Genomic DNA, 18,355 nt, shown 5'->3' with positions numbered 1-18,355 from the left:
TTGTTTCATTTTTCTCTATTATGTGCTTATGTGGATCCTTAGATTTCTAATGAAGTAATAGGCAGTGAAGAGAAGCAGTCATAAGAAAACTTTTAACTACCCCTATTCCTTTCTCTCCCCATCTCTACCTCTTCCTCTCTCGCTCTCTCAAAAGCATACAAGTGCAAGTACACAATCATTCAGTAAAATATAACTCATGTTCGTCAATGTTTTGTAAATTTACCACGATTTTCACTAGGGTGTTAGGGTCAGGGTTAGGGTTAGGATTATTGTTACGGTTACGTTTTTTAGGGTTAGGGTTTAGGGTTAGTGTTAGGATTAGGTTTAGGATCAGGGTTGGGTAATCGTGCGGGTGTTAATCTGAAAAATTACAGATATGTGAAAAGTACCGACCCTGCCATCTATTATAACTTTTGTTGTTCTGTTTAATATATATATAGATTATGCCTCCAAAGAAGAGAGTTTGCTGGGGAAAGACAGCAACCGGTTTAAAATGACAGCCACAGACTGCAGCAATTCACCACTTTCCAGTAGCTACTTTGAACATAATGCAAAATGGTGCATCAACATCTTCTGCCCAATCTGATAGAATTCTGGCAAAACTGTTTAGCAACAGATCGCCAGCAATTGCTTCATCACAAATTGCCATCCTAGCTCCTGTGAAAAGGGATTACCCTGCTATGTATAACCAGGGCAGCGTAAAAAGTTGTTTTGCACAAGCATTTCTATAGCCAATTACACGGATGAAATTTACGTATGCTTAATAATTTTACGCAAAACAGCCTTCAGACTTCCCCTATTAATTTCATCGTCTTTTGAATTATGAACATATTTACATCATAAGGGTTTTTTCGTTGTAAGGCTTTCTTTTTTAGTTGATTTTCAGCTAGCAAGACTTATCGTAGATGGCGTAATAAGTCACACCCGGACAAGGTCGGGTTATACTGCTAATATATATATATATATATATATATATATATATATATATTCCCAGCTGTTGTCTGTCCCTTTGTATGCTTTATTTTTGATTTTATATCCTCTTTGTTTTCTTATTTGCCATGTGTGTGTATATATCTCATCTTTGAAATGCCTAGTTTAGAATAGAGACAGCTGATGAAGGAAAAAATCCATAGGTGGCTTGTCTGTTTTCTTGTGTGTTCATTTTGTTGTCTGTAAACAGAGTCTGTTTTTGTGCTTTTTGTTCCCGTTTATTTGTCTGACGTCCTGCACCTGCATATGCATCTATATATACATGTAGATGTAGGTATGTACATATATGTATGTATACATGCATATGCTCATATATCATTTGTATTATATATATATATATATATATATATATATATATATATATATATATATATATATATATATATATATATATATATATATATGTATATAAATATATATAAAAAGACAATAATCAAGTAAAAGCTACTGAATTTTCTCTTCATATTTTTTTCACAGTGCCAAAATTTTCATTGCACCAGGTCACAAATGATGTTCTGCTGGCCACTGAACTGTGTGTGTGCATGGTCTGTATTTATGTTTGTGTGTGTGTTCTTCTTACAAAAATTTTGACACATCAATGGAAATGACAGGAAAGTGATGAAATTACTTCTTTCATGATGTAACTGTTCCAGTTTTATAACCTCTAAGGTTAAGTCATTTGCTAAACATCTCTGAAATATATATATATATATTTTTATGCCACACCCTAGCAGTTGAGGGAACCTGTGGAAGAGGTAAGCCCAGGAAGACCTGGGATGAGGTGGTGAGGCATGACCTTCGAACATTGGGCCTCACTGAGGCGATGACTTTTAACTGAAACCTTTGGAAATATGCTGTGCGTGAGAAAACCCGGCGAGCCAAGTGAGACCTAAATCCAAGGCCTCTGCCAAGGGTGTGGCCAGCCCACTTATGCATACGTTTCCTTCATTGGACACTAAACTCCGCTTGCGAAGACCTGTTGAGGCAAGTGAAATCGAAATCGAACTAAATTCGACAACTGGCACCCATGCCAAAGTCGTCTCCTTCATTGGACACGAAACACGACTTGCGAAGACCTGTTGGGGAAAGCGAAATCGTGATGGCACTTGTGTCGGTGGTACGCGTAAAAACATTCGTGCGAGATCATTGCCATTGCCGCTGGACTGGCTCCTGTGCAGGTGGCACGTAAAATACACCATTTTGAGTGTAGCAAGTGCCAGTACCACCTGACTGGCCCTCGTGCTGGTGGCACATAAAAGCACCCACTACACTCTCGGAGTGGTTGGCGTTGGGAAGGGCATCCAGCTGTAGAAACTCTGCCAAATCAGATTGGAGCCTGGTGTAGCCATCTGGTTTCACCAGTCCTCAGTCAAATCGTCCAACTCATGCTAGCATGGAAAGCGGACGTTAAACGATGATGATGATGATGTCTAGTATATACATATTTACATGCAGTTAAATATATGTCTGGTCATAGAGTGATCAATGATCTTGCATCTATAAAGTGCTTAGCTTTACAGACAAGTCATCAAACTTTAATGGCAGACATTTAACTGCATGTAAATATATTGGTGCTCTTTAGTGTGTGCACCTTTTTTGAATATATAATCCACTGACAATATATATATATCAACAACTACTAACACTGCTATGACTACTGTTACTTCTACTGCTACTGATACATTTGCACTCTATCCCTCCCCATACAGCTTTTGTCAACCTGTGGTCATATACTGATAGATTCTCTTCTGAGGTTATTTCAGACTTACTGTTCTGTACAATACTAAAGAACTCCACTCAAAAGAAAGAGGAAAGAGAAGGTTTGTAAATCTTAACCAAATATTGTGTTAACTGACTACCTACTATCACCTAATAATTGGCAAGTGGAACGACGGGGTCTATGTAGATAAAAATATAGTAAATAATGAAGAAGGAAAGCTTCAAACAATGGGAAGTTGAGTAACCTTTGTATGTTTCAGGCATAAAGACCTTTCATCAGAAAAGAATAGTTTAGAAACATGAGTTTATGTACATCCTGCCAATCTGATTGCCCAAAGAGCACTTAAAAAATATATTTATAACCATAAAACCTGACTGACAGCTACATCTGAAACTAGATGCAATTGAACAGTATCAGTGACCAGATTGTATTTGGTGCCAATTTATTATTTGATAATAAATGTTTAAATGAAGTTAAGAGTGTTTGTGTGTTTTTGAATGACTAATTTGTATCAACAGAGGTGTCGACAAGTACACCTCTAATATACATACATATATATATATGAGAATGGGGCCCAATTACGCCAACCTCTTTGTTGGTTACATTGAGGCCCAAGTATTCTCCCAATTCTCCGGTCCGACCCAGGAACTATACGGTCGCTACATAGATGACTGTATAGGAGCCACCTCCCTCTCCCGCGAACAGCTCTGCCTTTTCATCTCCTTCCTCTCTAACTTCCACCCTGCTCTTGACTTTACTTCTACCACCTCTGTTAACTTCCTCGACATCTCCCTTTCCATCAACCCCCCCTCCAACTCTCTAACTACCTCCGCCTTCTTCAAACCCACTGACTCCCACCTCTACCTCAACTTCTCCTCCTCCCATCCATTCCACACCAAACGGGCCATCCCCTACTCCCAGTTCCTCCGCCTCCGACGTTTGTGCAGCCTGGACCAGGATTTCGAGACCCAGTCCCAGTATCTTGCTCGTCTGTTCATGCATCGAGGATACCCCTCCCACCTTGTCCAATCCGCCCTCGCCCGCGCTCGTCGAATCGACCGCACCACCGCCCTCTCTCCTCCCCCACACCAATCCCCTAACCGTACCCCCTTCCCACCCTGCCACCCTACCCCTTCGTCGGAGGATCCTACGGGCCTTCCGTCGCCTCCAGCTCGATCCCACTACTCACTCCATTTTCCCCAACCCACCCCTATCCGCTTTCAAACGCGCCCGCAACCTACGCGATCTACTGGTCCGCAGTACCTTCTCCTCTTCCTCCCCACCCCACCCGGCTCCTTCCCGTGCTCCAGATCCCACTGTCACACCTGCCCCTTCATCACCGACACTACCTCTGTCACAGGATCAAACCTACAAACTCTTCACATTCCACACAGTTTCACCTGCACCTCCTCCAACCTAATTTACTGCATCAAATGCACCCTATGCAACCAACTCTACGTGGGGCAGACGGGCCGCCGGCTGGCCGACCGTTTCACCGAACACCTAAGGGACGTTCGGCTAGGTTCGGATTCCCCCGTCGCCCATCACTTCCACTTGGCCAACCACTCTCCCTCTAACATCTCCGTTTTTGGCCTCGCCCTGCACCATGGGTCCACTCCCTTGCGACTCCACTTGGAGCAACGCTACATTTTTAACCTTAATTCTTCTTTCCCCTTCGGACTCAATGCAGTCCCCTCCTCCTTATGACTCTCCCTTTACGTCTATGCAACACTTTTCTTTATTTTTTATTTTCCTTTTTTTACCCCCCCCCCCTACATTATATCCATTATTCTCTTATTACACTCACTACATTTTTCCACTTTTTATCTCACCCCTTCCTACACGCACACATACCCACACACAAAAATACACGCACCCATACAAGCACACCACACACACACAACACATATGCATGCACTCACACGCTCAGACTCGCCCACACACTTATACAAACGCACACTTGCGCATACACACACACGCTAACAATCATGCAAACATACACACACACACACACACACACCCAAGCACACATAACCCACATATACCCCCATTCACAAATACCTCCCACACACCTGACAACCCATACATACCCCCATTCACACATACCTCCCATACACCTACACACACACACCTTACAAATATACCACCCACATACATGACAAACATACATGCGCGCCCTCACACACATATAGACGAACGCACATATATACACACACACACCCATATATACGCGCACGCCTACATACACAGCTGCATACACATGCACACAGGAGTGCACACACAAAATAACACACATACCTGGCACACATCCTTACGCTCTCACACACATACGCACGCACACACATAAACACCTCTCACATACACAAAACCACACACACACACACACACATCTCACATACACAATACTCACTCACATACATAACACACACGCACGCACGAAAACATACACAATATACACATACACGCACGCACAAAAAATATACACACACGCGCACGGAAACACACATACAGACACACATAAACACACACACACCCATACCTAACACTCACAATCCCACACTTCTCACCAACACTACACACTCACACAGACACGCATACAATCACACACACATGGGCAAATACAACACACGCACGCACACACACGTACACAGCAACGCACATATACACAACATACACATACACACACGCACGCACAAAAACATACACATACACACACGCGCACATACAAAATACACACACACACGTACCCAACACCTATAACCCCACACAAACACGAACACACACATACTCAAAAAACCGCCTGTTGACCTTCTACCTACACTGTCTATAAGCGTCCACTAACCATTCCTGCTACTAATTTCTTCCACTACGTCATACACACACACACACAAACACACTAATAGATAAACCACCAAACCATGCACACACACACACACACACATACATACATACATACGCACACACACGTTCTGTTATCACACACACACTCGCAGACTCTCGCGCACGCACAGATATTCATCTCCCTTTTTCACTCTCCTGTCTTAGAAAGAACTTTTCCCCCACCACCTCCTCTTCCGGTCTTTTCACAATGTAACCTCGTGGGCATCGGTACCATTTTCCTCTTTCTCCGTTCTTCCATTCTCCGAACTTTCCATCTTTCCGACGAAGGGCTACGCCCGAAACGTCATACACTCTCTCTTTCCTTTCCTGAGCGTCCAATAACACTATCCGTATCACGTCCTCACTTTGTTGTTTTTTTGTTATTGTTTTTCTGAACCTATATATATATATATATATATATATATATATATATATATAATGAAATGCATTGGGAAGTTTGAGTGAACGCTCCCTATGTGCCGCATGAGTAAAATCCTAAATATTAGATTCAAATTTTAATTTTAATTCAAATGAGGAAAATGCTTTTTTTATTCAATATATAATTGATTTCTTCATAAATATAAAATGAGTCTGAAACCGGTGTAGTGAAATTCAGCCCATTTGTGCTCTCATTTATACTACACCACTCTCGGAAATTTCCCTATGTTGGATCCGGAACTTAAAATGGAATATTCACTGCATGCCTAAGTATACCTTTGTGTTTGTTAACATATACATGGGAACTTATATCGATTGGTCTGTCCATGTGAATGTAGATATAAGTGAAAGAACAAGTCTGTCTATAGATTAGTATTTACATCAACGTTCACATATACCTTTGATACGCGGATATGCTGTACTGAACCCTGTCTTGGTGTCCTTATTATTAAAATACCCTTAAGGTGGCGACATGTCAGAATGGTTAGCACGCCAGGCAAAATACTTAGTGGTATATCGCTCATCTTTACATTCTGAGTTCAAATTCCACCAAGCTCGACTTTGAGTTTCGTCCTTTCACCATTGATAAATTAAGAACCAGTTCAGCGCTGATATCAATGTGATCGACTTACCCCACCCCACTAATTTCAGGCCTTGTGCCTTTAACAGAAAGTATTATAAAAATCCCTTTATTCTGTTGGAGCCTGAAAATAATTAATAACCATATATATCGTGTATATATATATATATATATATATATATATATATATATATATATATGCAGCATCTAACTATTGGTAGATCTGTTGGTATTTATTGTCAACTGTTGCAACTCTCTGCTTCCTTTATGAATAAAGTTCACTATACTAACATACTTCTGTTGTATTGTTGTAATGTCTTCTTTGGTGAGAAGAACAGACACTGACACTCAACTACCACCCCACCTACTGGAATTGCCTATCAGACTAACAGTATGAATAATTTGTTAATAACTATAATGTGTCGGTGTGCTGCCTCAGCTCTGACATTAATTCCTACTTCCTTTACTTTACTTTCATCATTCAAAGATGCTTCTTGCTTAATTAAGGAAACATTATTGATATGTTTGGTTATGTCTGTGTGGTATTGATTTTGTTATGTTATGTTGTAGGTGTTTCTGATATAACTTATGTTGTTTGTTCTCGTGTTGTGTTATATATATATACTAGCAGTATAACCCGACCTTGTCCGGGTGTGACTTATGCCATCTACGATAAGTCTTGCTAGCTGAAAATCAACTAAAAAAGAAAGCCTTACAACGAAAAAACCCTTATGATGTAAATATGTTCATAATTCAAAAGACGATGAAATTAATAGGGAAAGTCTGAAGGCTGTTTTGCGTAAAATTATTAAGCATACGTAAATTTCATCCGTGCAATTGGCTATAGAAATGCTTGTGCAAAACAACTTTTTGCGCTGCCCTGATTATACATAGCAGGGTAATCCCTTTTCACAGGATGGCAATTTGTGATGAAGCAATTGCTGGCGATCTGTTGCTAAACAGTTTTGCCAGAATTCTATCAGATTGGGCAGAAGGTGTTGATGCACCATTTTGCATTATGTTCAAAGTAGCTACTGGAAAGTGGTGAATTGCTGCAGTCTGTGGCTGTCATTTTAAACCGGTTGCTGTCTTTCCCCAGCAAACTCTCTTCTTTGGAGGCATAATCTATGTATATATTAAACAGAACAACAAAAGTTATAATAGATGGCAGGGTCGGTACTTTTCACATATCTGTAATTTTTCAGATTAACACCCGCACAATTACCCAACCCTAATCCTAAACCTAATCCTAACACTAACCCTAAACCCTAACCCTGACCCTAAAAAACGTAACCGTAACATTAATCCTAAACCCTAACCCTGACCCTAAAATCCTAACCCTAACACCCTAGTGAAAATCGTGGTAAATTTACAAAACATTGACGAACATGAGTTATATTTTACTGAATGATTGTGTACTTGCACGTGTATGCTTTTGAGAGAGCGAGAGAGGAAGAGGTAGAGATGGGGAGAGAAAGGAATAGGGGTAGTTAAAAGTTTTCTTATGACTGCTTCTCTTCACTGCCTATTACTTCATTAGAAATCTAAGGATCCACATAAGCACATAATAGAGAAAAATGAAACAAATATGGACGACTTGCTCCGAAACACCACCGAGTGGGGAACACTTCTCAAAAATAACCTGCAGTTGTTTCCTTCAAAATTCCTACATGCTTGAAATGTACATACATCAAGGTACATTTGTACAAAATTTCATGAAAAAATATTCATTTTCCTGGAAGTTAAGAGGAATTCAAGTGGAATTTTCGAATATTGTACCCCACCCCCTTCCAAACCACTTTCACCGAAAATTTCATTAAAAAATATTCATTTTTATGAAAGTTATGACCTCCCCAAAGTTGGAGGATACAACTCTGTAGTTATGCCATCAATGTTTTGTAAAATACCACGATGTGAATGATTGTGTTTACTTCCTCTCTCGCTCTCTCAAACGTATACACATACGTTTGAGAGAGCGAGAGAGGAAGAGGGGGAGAAATGAATAGAGATTGAGAGCAATGTGTATGTTGTCATATGTCATGTATGTGTAGTTGTGTGAGTTTTTACGTATCTATGTTATGAAAAATAGGTAAAGAATACTGAGATGAAAGTTTAATCTATGACGTTGTATGTATCACTTTCTCTCTCTCTCCCTCTCCTTCTTTTACTCTTACTCTCTATATTTTTATGTTGAGCGCGTGTGTAAGAATGGCGGTCCAGGTAGAAGGGATGAAATATAAAAGTTGCTAGAAACAACAGCCAAATCTCCCTTAAATCACACAAAGTAAACGGAATTTTTAAAATCTAATTACTGCACTGGAAAGTTCACATCGAGAAAATTCCATTGATGTAAAAATTTTTACGAAAAAGTCGAAAATGTGAATTTCTATAAACTTTTAAAAAGGCTTCACACAGACACACAATTTCAGCTTTATATATTAAGATACAATACTCTTTCTTATGTTATCGCCACTTGGCCGCCTTTATCAAACCAACTGTATAGATAGGTTCTTGTTGGTTTGTTGTTCCTCTATTTGACTTTTTTATTGAAAATGTTGATATATGTCTGGTTTACAAGTAAATATTTACTCACTAAATATCAATAAGCTTGATGTTAATCAATAAGGTTTGTTCTGCTCAATACAATGACAAAATATTAAAAAGATGTCTCAGTGTTGAAAATCAAGTAAAACCATGAAAATGGGAAATGGACTCAATTAAAGATGATGTAAGAACTCAGTATTTTGTAATGGTTTTAATTACTGGATAAACAACCTATGAGTAAATTTAGATGTAATTAGGGGCATTTGTTATGAATAATTGTGTAATATTGTTATCATTTTATATTTCATCCGTTTCTACGGGACAACCTGCTGAGGGCCACCGACGAGATCTGTGGTTGGGGCAAGGTCCCTTCTCGACCCAAAATAACGTGGTGGTGGAACAAGGAGGTAGACAGGGCTATTAGACAAAAGAAACAGGCTTGGAAGGACTGGAAGAACGGTGGTAGCAGGGAATTGTACCAATCTGCCAGAAGGGAAGCTAGGCGACAGGTTTATTTAGCCAGAGGGGAGGCAGATAAGAAAAGATTTGCCAATGTTCTGCGCCGTGAGGACCAAAGACTTGAGGTATTTCGTGTTGCAAGACAGTGTAGGAGAGAGAATAGTGATGTAGTAGGAGAGAAATGTGTTCGCATGGATGATGGTACGCTTGCTCTAAATGAGGCTGCAAAGAAAGAGGTCTGGAGATGCCACTACGATAGATTGCTTAATAAAGAAAATGAATGGGAGAAAGAGAGTCTGCCGTATGTCGACCCAACAGAGGGACCAACTATCCGAGTTGACAGTACCAGGGTAGATAAAGCAATTAAGAGTATGAAGACAGGGAAAGCCCCCGGTCCATCAGGAATCACTGCAGAGATGCTCAAAATATCTGGCAGTGTCGGCTATAGCCTAGTCACCCGTATTACGAAACAAGTGATACACGAAGGAGTCATACCCAATGACTGGTGTAGCAGCACCATAGTCAACTGCTACAAAGGTAAAGGTGACGCTTTAGATACAAATAATTACAGAGGTATCAAGCTTTTAGATCAGGTAATGAAAGTCACGGAGAGGGTCATAGCTCAACTGCTTAGGGAGCAAGTCAGTTTAGATGAGATGCAGTTTGGGTTCGTGCCTAGGAAAAGCACCACTGATGCTATATTTTTGGAAAGACAGCTTCAGGAGAAATACCTAGCCAAGGATAAACCTGTTCCTGGCTTTCGTTGATATGGAGAAAGCCTTTGACAGGGTCCCCCGATCTCTCATTTGGTGGTCAATGAGGAAACTAGGGATAGAAGAATGGTTAGTGAGAGCTGTGCGAGCCATGTACAGAAACTCTGTCAGTAAGGTGAGGGTTGTCAGAGAGTACAGTGAAGAATTCCGGGTGGAGGTAGGGGCCCACCAAGGTTCTGTCCTCAGCCCCCTCCTATTTATCATAGTTCTCCAGGCTATAACAGAGGAATTCAAGACAGGATGCCCCTGGGAGTTCCTCTATGCTGATGACCTTGCACTAATTGCTGAGTCACTATCACAATTAGAGGAGAAGTTTCAGGTGTGGAAGCAAGGACTAGAATCGAAGGGCCTTAGAGTCAACCTAGCTAAAACCAAAGTCCTCATAAGTAGGAAGGCAGACAAAACACAAACCCCTTCGGGTAGATGGCCCTGCTCGATCTGTAGAAAAGGAGTGGGAAGTAACTCTATAAGATGCACCCAGTGCAAGCTATGGACACATAAGAGGTGCAGCAATATCAAAGGAAGGTTAACTAGGGAGTTAGTTTTTGTTTGCAGCAGAGGTTCTGGAGCCATAAATACTAGGAATGTGCAGAAAACAACTTCTGCCACATTCCAGGGAGAAAAACTAGAAGTGGTTGATAGCTTCCGCTATCTTGGTGATCAAATTAGCAGTGGAGGTGGGTGCACTAAAAGCGTAGCTGCTAGAATTAGAATAGCCTGGGCAAAGTTCAGAGAGCTATTACCTCTGCTGGCGACAAAGGGTCTCTCTCTCAGAGTAAAAGGCAGATTGTATGACGCATGTGTACGAACAGCCATGCTTCATGGCAGTGAAACATGGTCCGTGACTGCTGAGGACATGCGTAGAGTCGCAAGGAATGAATCCAGTATGCTCCAATGGATGTGTAATGTCAGTGTGCATACTAGACAGAGTATCAGTACCTTGAGAGAAAAGTTGAACTTACGAAGCATCAGTTGTGTGTGCAAGAGAGACGACTGCGCTGGTATGGTCATGTAGCGAGAATGGATGAGGATAGCTGTGTGAAAAAGTTCCACACCTTAGCTGTTGAGGGAACCTGTGGAAGAGGTAGTCCCAGGAAGACCTGGGATGAGGTGGTGAGGCACGACCTTCGAACATTGGGCCTCACCGAGGCGATGACTTCTGACCGAGACCTTTGGAAATATGCTGTGCGCGAGAAGACCCGGCAAGCCAAGTGAGACATAAATCTAAGGCCCAGCCAGTCCACTTATGCGTACCTTCCTTCCTTCATTGGACACTAAACTCCACTCGCGAAGACCTGTTGAGGCAAGTGAAATCGAAAGCAAGTTAAGTTGGACAATAAACTCCACTGAGTAGGCGAGCTGAGGTAAGTGAAATCGAAATCGAGTTAAATTGGACACTAAACCCCACTTGCGAAGACCTGTTGAGGCAAGTGAAATAGAAATAGATCGTTGCCGGTGCCCCTGAACTGGCTCTCGTGCGGGGCCGTCGTAGGATTTTCGAGCGAGATCGTTGCCAGTGCTCCTGGACTGACTCATATGTGGGCGACACATGAAATCTTTCGAGCGGGATCATTGCCAGTGCCCCTAGACTGGCTCATGTGCGAGCGACACATGAAATCTTTCGAGCGAGATCGTTGCCAGTGCCCCTGGACTGGCTCATGTGCGGGCGACACATGAAATCTTTCGAGCGAGATCGTTGCCGGTGCCCCTGAGCTGGCTCTTGTGCGGGTGACACATGAGGTTTTTCGAGCGAGATCGTTGCAGGTGCCCCAGGACTGGCTCATGTGAGGGCGACACATGAAATCTTTCGAGCGGGATCGGTGCCAGTGTCCCTGAACTGGCTCATGTGCGGGCGACACATGAAATCTTTCGAGCGAGATCGTTGCCGGTGCCACTGGGCGGGCTCATGTGCGGGTGACACATGAGGTTTTTCGAGCGAGATCGTTGGAAGTGTCCCTGGACTGGCTCATGTGCGAGTGACACATGAAATCTTTCGAGTGAGATCGTTGCTGGTGCCTCTGGGCTGGCTTTTGTGCGGGTGACACATGAGGTTTTTCGAGCGAGATGGTTGCCGGTGCCCCTGGACTGGCTCATGTGCGGGCGACACATGAAATCTTTCGAGCGGGATCATTGCCGGTGCCCCTGGACTGGCTCTTGTGCGGGTGACACATGAAATTTCTTCGAGCGAGAACGTTGCCGGTGCCCCTGATCTGGCTCTTGTGTGGGGCAATCGTAGGATTTTCGAGCGAGATCGTTGCCGGTGCCCCTGGACTGGCTCATGTGCGGGCGACACATGAAATCTTTTGAGCGGGATCGTTGCCAGTGCCCTTGGACTGGCTCATGTGCGGGCGACACATGAAATCTTTCGAGCGGGATCGTTGCCAGTGCCCCTGGACTGGCTCATGTGCGGGTGACACATGAAATCTTTCGAGCGAGATCATTGCCGGTGCCCCTGGACTGGCTCTTGTGCGGGTGACACATGAAATTTCTTCGAGCGAGAACGTTGCCGGTGCCCCTGATCTGGCTCTTGTGTAGGGCCATCGTAGGATTTTCGAGCGAGATCGTTGCCGGTGCCCCTGGACTGGCTCATGTGCGGGCGACACATGAAATCTTTCGAGCGGGATCGTTGCCAGTGCCCCTGGACTGGCTCATGTGCGGGTGACACATGAAATCTTTCGAGCGAGATCATTGCCGGTGCCCCTGGACTGGCTCTTGTGCGGGTGACACATGAAATTTCTTCGAGCGAGAACGTTGCCGGTGCCCCTGATCTGGCTCTTGTGTGGGGCCATCGTAGGATTTTTGAGCGAGATCGTTGCTAGTGCCCCTGGACTGGCTCATGTGCGGGCGACACATGAAATCTTTCGAGCGGGATCGTTGCCAGTGCCCCTGGACTGGCTCATGTGCGGGCCACACATGAAATCTTTCGAGCGAGATCGTTGCCAGTGCCCCTGAACTGGCTCTTGTGCGGGTGACACATGAGGTTTTTCGAGCGAGATGAGCGTGGCCGTTGCCAGTACCGCCTGACTGGCCTTCGTGCGGGTGACACGTAAAAGCACCCACTACACTCTCTGAGTGGTTGGCGTTAGGAAGGGCATCCAGCTGTAGAAACTCTGCCAAATCAGATTGGAGCCTGGTGTAGCCATCTGGTTTCACCAGTCCTCAGTCAAATCGTCCAACCCATGCTAGCATGGAAAGTGGACGTTAAACGACGACGACGTATATATATACAGGTATACCTTACCCTACGTTGTTAATTGGTTCCAGGAGACATGACTTAAGTCGAATTATCTTGTCTCTAGACTAAACCGATAATAACCATTCCCAGTTCTGTACATGGTTAATAAAAACCTATTTTTAGCTTACAAGCAAATTATTATTTTTTTAATACAGTACAGTTAAAGTAATCTAAATTTACAAATACAATTTGACGGTATTTACCGTACATTGCAGACACTTTATGAATGTGGTTTGCAATAAGACATGATAAAATAAAGGCTATTTTAAAGCTTAAAAAACAAATTCAGTTATTTTTATTATTTTGCAATAGTAAAAAAAACTAAATTATTTTAAATTTACCAGTACATACCTAAATAAGACAACACAGCTCATTTCATGATTTCGTTCACTAAGCTACACTACTTTATGGTGTGAATCTTAACATTTACTGTATGTATTTTATGTGCTTTTAACGGTTTTCTAGTGATTTTATGATTCCAATATTTGTGGTGGACAGCCGTAAAGTTGAGTAAAAATAACTTCACTTGATTTTTATTTTTCCATATATAAGTTTTGAAAACTGAAGTATAATCGAGAACAACTTAAATCAAAACAACTTGAGCCAAGGTATGCCGGTATTTATTTATATATCATGGACTCTCCCATTGTTAGACGATGTATGAGGCTATGAGCAATTTCTTGTTGAACAATCACACAAATGATATATAGTGATCAAATGTTTGTGTTCAATAAGCTCACACCCTCTACCAAATTGACATTACCTGTACAAGTTCACCAATGCCACATATAATTATGTATGTATGAGTGTGTACACACATGTATACACACACATTCCTGCTTATAAATACTTGAAGAGATCCAACACCAGCAAAATGAGGAAGGTTTTTTTCTAAATACAGACAGAATACTTTTAACAATAAACTCCTTTCTCACCTTTAGCAGGTAATGTTGTTTTAATAGTAGGAATGCTGTAATTAATAAGCTATGTTGGCCTGAACACTAACTTAGCAGGTGACATTTTAAAAGCAGACAGGTTTGAGAGATTACAAATGTGATGGCTGAGGAGTGATAGGAAAAATAGCAGATAATTGCTTTAGAGGTGTGGGGGAAATACCAGAGTATTCTGGCCTATTCTGGCTGTGTAGAATGTAAACAAAGAGAATAAAAAAAAACAAAAGAAAAAGAGAAGAAAAACAGTTCACTATTATCATTATGCCTCAAAGCTATCAGAGAGAGAGAGAATGGAGGGATGGAGATTTACAAACACACACACACACATTGTAAGGACACAGGAAGTAGAGGCTTACTGAAAAGAAACCACTGACTGGAAAACATCACACATTCATGGAGAAATCTTTCATCTTTTACTTGTTTCAGTCATTAGAATGCTGCCATTCTGTTGCACTGTTTTGAAGAACTTTAGTTGATCGAATTGACCTCAGCACTTATTCTTTTTAAGCCAGGTACTTATTCTATCGGCCTCTTTTGCAGAAGTGGTAAGTTACGCTAAGCTGCCTAATGATTGCACTGAGAGTACAAATATATGTGGAATACTCTATCTCTCACACTGTAATACCTTGAGTATGCAGTTCAGTTGATCAAACAACTGGAATGCTCAGCATCAAAGCCAATAGAGATTCCATTAATTAGGATTTCTAACATGCATACAAGGATACAGATTTGGAGAAAGAGACAAAATCAATTATATTGGCCCCAGAACTATATAGGTATTAATTTTGACCGACCCAAAAGTGTTGAACCAACAGAATTGTTAGTGCATCAGGCAAAACGTTTAGTGGCATTTCTTCTGGATCTTTATTTCTCAAGGTCTCACCGAGGTCAACTTTGCTTTTCATCCTTTTGGGATAAACAAGACAAAGTACCCATCAAGTACTGGGGCCCAATGCTATCGACTTCTCCCTTAGCTCAACATCTGAAAATAGTATTGCAGCATCTTATTAATCTGATCATTGGGATAATCCATAAAGAGATACCATTAAAATATTGCTCGTATCAGTTAAGCAGAAAAAAAAGAACAATCACAACAAAAACAAACAAGCAAAGTTCCAAAAGATCTTAAGTTCTTTTTTTTTTTCCGTCTCCAACTTACTTTCTGGGTCCCTAGGCTGGTATACATGTGGTTCACGTGTCAACAATGGAACCTCTACATGGTAGTTTGATCTGCTATATTTGTACTCTGGTGCTCCATCTCCAGCATGGCTTTGGCCGTGATGGCTAAAACAAACTAAAGAACTACCATCTTGAAAAATGAAGATCATATTGGACAAGGTAGTCCAAAGTATACAAAAAGATGGAAGTTTACAGGTGGAACACTTTTGAACAGAGATCTTTCCAAGCAGGGCAGAACTGTGGCTAACAACAACAACAACAACAACACCAACTGTTACAATAGATAATTCATGCTCAAATTACATCCTACTCCTTTTGAAAAAACAAGAGACACATTGGATAGCATAGTTATAAAGACACAAAAGCTGCAAGAAGGATGGGTTGCTCATGATTGGAATGCTTTAAATCATAGATCTGCGTAGTCCAAGGAAGACTTGCAAGTGAAGAAACAAAAACGAAAACAACAACAGGAGCAGCTGCAAGAGCAATAACAGTGACAATGTAAAGGAAATAAACAATAGTAGAAAACATATCACTTAACAACAACAACAACAGAAATTAAATAAATGGTAGTGCTGTAGGTACATTTTAGATCACAGCTGATAGTCAATAGCCTGAGCAGTTTGAGACACATCACCATTGTTGTATTATATCTGATATGGAGTCACTTACTGCTTAGTGGTTGAGTCTACCTAGCACTGACTAAGCACCATAAGTGATTATAATTCAGATGTAGTAGTAGTGTAGAATATTGATTTGCTGTTCACAAATTCAATTCACTGCATGCAAAGAAAAAAAAAAAGCTACCTGTAAACAGCTTGAACTAATGTGGAATTAGGAGTCAATGGGGTAGCTTCTATATGGTGGTTTCAACGGCAGAGAATTTCTGACAGCTGACACAGAACCATGTTCTGAATAGAATCTGTTTTCAGATTTCAAGTTGATTTGACTCAAAGCATCTGTCCCTTCAAAATGAACTACAACGCACCACCACTATCACTACCAACAACAACAACAACCTATATATGGTCACATGATTTACTGGAGTAGTAACTAAATCTCTCTCAAGTCACATCCTATTTTAAAAAGGGATACATTGGATAATGTAATCCTAAAGAAAAGACAGCATAATTAAAGCTGAAATTCCTTTGATCAAATGTACTTCATCAGGAATAACCAGAGGCTACACAATACATGCTCACTGCAGTAGTTCAGATTCCTGTCTTGGACAAAGTTTAACCTTCATCTGCTTAAAATTACAGAAGCTTAAGTTGAATACTGTCTTTACAGACCCATATGGTCTAAAAAATATTAGGTAACATTATGACATATGGTCTTAAAATATTAGGTAACATTATGACATATGGTCTAAAAAATATTAGGTAACATTATGACACATGGTCTAAAAAATATTAGGTAACATTATGTCATATGGTCTAAAAAATATTAGGTAACATTATGACATATGGCCTAAAATATTAGGTAACAGTATGACATATGGTCTAAAAAATATTAGGTAACATTATGGCATATGGTCTAAAAATATTAGGTAACATTATAACATATGGTCTAAAAATATTAGGTAACATTATGACATATGGTCTAAAAATATTAGGTAACATTATGAGATATGGTCTAAAAAATATTAGGTAAAATTATGACATATGGTCAAAAATATTAGGTAACATTATGACATATGGTCTAAAAATATTAGGTAACAATATGACATATGGTCTAAAAATATTAGGTAACATTATGCCATATGGTCTAACAAATATTAGGTAACATTATGACATATGGTCTAAAAATATTAGGTGACATTATGACATATTTCTTCATGTTAGTTATAGACAGTTGAGTTATTTTATTTCCATCAAGTTCTGTCTTCTTACCAGTATGCTATATTTCTGGAATTAAGCTAATTTAGTGCACTTCAGTCAGTAAGTTGCTATGTTAGCCATCTGACAGTGTACAGCTGTTAAGTAACCGCATGGGCAATGTATAATTGATGATATTTTCCCAGGAGAGAAGCTGATTTGAAATACCATTATTATCAATGCTGTTTAATCAGTGCTTTATGAAATTTTGTCTTTGAAATATGAGGACAGTGTACCAATGACATATTACACAAGAAATATTTAACAGAAGCTAAATATTCAGTGTCAAATTAATAACTTTTTTTTAAAGTTTAAGCACTTTTACTCGCATTGTAATACAGTGGGTTTCCTGTCAGTAAAAAACCTTGATATAACATTTTAGCCACATCCCATACCTCCAACATGTCTTTTATAAGTGATATTTTAAGGAGAAAAACAAACATGATTAAAAACTAATGAATACCAAAATAAATAAATAAAAAGGAAGAAAATCAGAGTAGTTTATAATGAAAATTTACAAATTATTGTGAATAATGTTGACTAAGAATTGTCTGGATTCACTGTCATTTGTAACTGACTGACCTAAACAGCACAAATAATTAAGGTGATTTACAGAACAGATATTTGAAGTGACTAAAATTAGAGTGTAAATGAAGCAACGTATGAAGCTATTATATTGAAGCAAAATAAAACAAGTTTATTTAAGCACCCTGGCTGAGACATGACA

At 40.5% G+C, this 18,355-nt stretch overlaps 1 protein-coding gene across 7 annotated transcripts in view; it reads right to left on the bottom strand.

Moving 5' to 3' along the window:
• Positions 1 to 18,355, bottom strand: part of LOC106871456 (protein sidekick-1) — a 589,083-nt gene that overhangs the window by 41,706 nt on the left and 529,022 nt on the right. The window contains exon 32 of one of the 7 annotated variants that reach the window (XM_089352508.1): positions 15,732 to 15,866. The exons of the other annotated variants lie outside the window; for them this stretch is intronic. Coding sequence (XP_089208634.1) covers positions 15,732 to 15,866 — 135 coding nt within the window. The remainder of the gene's footprint in view (positions 1 to 15,731; positions 15,867 to 18,355) is intronic. 7 annotated transcript variants of the gene reach the window in all.

The sequence above is a fragment of the Octopus bimaculoides genome, chromosome 1, assembly GCF_046866305.1.
Source record: "Octopus bimaculoides isolate indiv1 chromosome 1, ASM4686630v1, whole genome shotgun sequence".
NCBI classification, from domain to species: domain Eukaryota; kingdom Metazoa; phylum Mollusca; class Cephalopoda; order Octopoda; family Octopodidae; genus Octopus; species Octopus bimaculoides.
The sequence above is the reverse complement of the archived record's forward strand: the minus strand, read 5'-3'. Positions and strand labels throughout refer to the sequence as shown.